Raw genomic sequence first — 1,581 nt, 5'->3', positions numbered from 1 at the left:
TCCTTGGGAGGAGTAACCTGAAGTTTGCTGGAATGCCAGTCACCCTCACTGTGTCCACCAGCAGCCTTAACCTCATGGCAGCCGACTGCAAACAGGTGGTGGGGCTGCTGTTGTGGGAGGACCAAGGGGTCTGGAGTCCTCAGGGCCAACCGGGGAGTAGAATAGGAAGAAATTAGAGGGTTGGGTTTAATAACAAATTTAATCCCTGCACTCAGGTGGCAGAGGCAGGTGAATTTCTTTGAGTTCTAAACCAGCAAGGGCTATATAGTGAGACCCTGTACCCCTGCCCCCCAAAAAGAGAATAAAATTAGGAGCATGTAGGACTAGAAGCCGAGAGAATGAGACTGGGGCTCCAAGGTTCCCGGCTGGGTAAGGACACGGAGCCCTGCCGGTGCCTGACATTGACCACTGCCTTCCTTCTTCATCCCTATCAGATCATTGCCAACCATCATATGCAATCTATCTCATTCGCGTCTGGTGGGGATCCGGTGAGTTGGGGGGGCAGAGGATGGGTGCGGTGGCTCCTGCCTTTAATCCCAATAGCCTCTAAATTCCAGGGTAGTCAGAGAAATCCTTAGGAGTGTGGAAATATCTAAAAAGGACAGATATTTCTTTCTTTTTAGGGAAGAAATTCCCTAAAAAGTCTTAGGGGTCAAGTAAGGTGGAGTTGTAAAATTCGGCTCACTGGTCTCTTCTGAATCTGTTCTCCAGGACACAGCCGAGTATGTTGCCTACGTTGCCAAAGACCCTGTAAATCAGAGAGGTGAGGCTCGTGAGCAGCTCTGCGTGGGGCCAACCATCTGAGAAGAAGTGGGGGTGCTTCCCCTACTCTTACCAGTTATCCTTGATAGGGCTGTCCTCTGGAGGCTGGGGGTGGGAGGCTCCTGCCCACCCTCCCTCAGAGCTCACTGGTCCTTCTACTGTGCCCCAGCCTGCCATATCCTGGAGTGCTCTGAAGGGCTCGCTCAGGATGTCATCAGCACCATCGGTCAGGCCTTTGAGTTGCGCTTCAAACAGTATCTCAGGAATCCACCCAAACTGGTCACCCCCCCATGACAGGATGGCTGGCTTTGATGGCTCGGCTTGGGATGAGGAGGAAGAAGAGCCACCTGACCATCAGTACTATAATGACTTCCCAGGGAAGGAACCTCCTCTCGGCGGGGTGGTAGACATGAGGCTTCGAGAAGGGGCTGCTCGACCCACTCTGCCCACTGCCCAGATGCCCAGCCACTTGGGAGCTACACTGGTAAGCTTCAAGGATGGAGACCCCCCAGTCCAGAGTGGGAGTAGCTGGCTAGGGCCTTGGTCTTACCTGATTTTTCTTACAGCCTGTAGGGCAGCATGCAGGAGACGCTGATGTCCGTAAGCAGATGCTGCCTCCACCACCTTGCCCAGGTAGGAACAGTCGGCTGAATGGAACCGAGATGGGTACAGGAGGCAGGGCTGGGAGTGACATAGTCTGTGCCTTTCCTTAACAGGCAGAGAGCTCTTCGATGACCCTTCCTATGTCAACATCCAGAATTTAGACAAGGCCCGCCAAGCTGGGGGTGGGTCTGGGCCTCCCAATCCTTCTGTTAATGG

General features: G+C 53.7%; 1 protein-coding gene across 1 annotated transcript; it reads left to right on the top strand.

Annotated features, from left to right (window-relative positions):
• Positions 1 to 5: 5 nt before the first annotated feature.
• On the top strand, positions 6 to 1,577 carry LOC126496361 (SHC-transforming protein 1-like; the record flags this gene model as incomplete). Its single annotated transcript, XM_050133881.1, is given in 7 exon segments — positions 6 to 95; positions 435 to 488; positions 712 to 763; positions 932 to 1,047; positions 1,049 to 1,246; positions 1,329 to 1,395; positions 1,479 to 1,577. Coding segments are annotated over 7 exon segments (676 nt in total), but the record flags the coding sequence as incomplete, so codon positions are not given.
• Positions 1,578 to 1,581: the final 4 nt, after the last annotated feature.

The sequence above is a fragment of the Alexandromys fortis genome, unplaced genomic scaffold (genome assembly GCF_014885135.2).
Source record: "Alexandromys fortis isolate MF-2015 unplaced genomic scaffold, M_Fortis_MF-2015_v1.1 scaffold_3192, whole genome shotgun sequence".
Lineage (NCBI taxonomy): Eukaryota > Metazoa > Chordata > Mammalia > Rodentia > Cricetidae > Alexandromys > Alexandromys fortis.
This window is presented reverse-complemented; position numbering and strand designations above follow the sequence as displayed.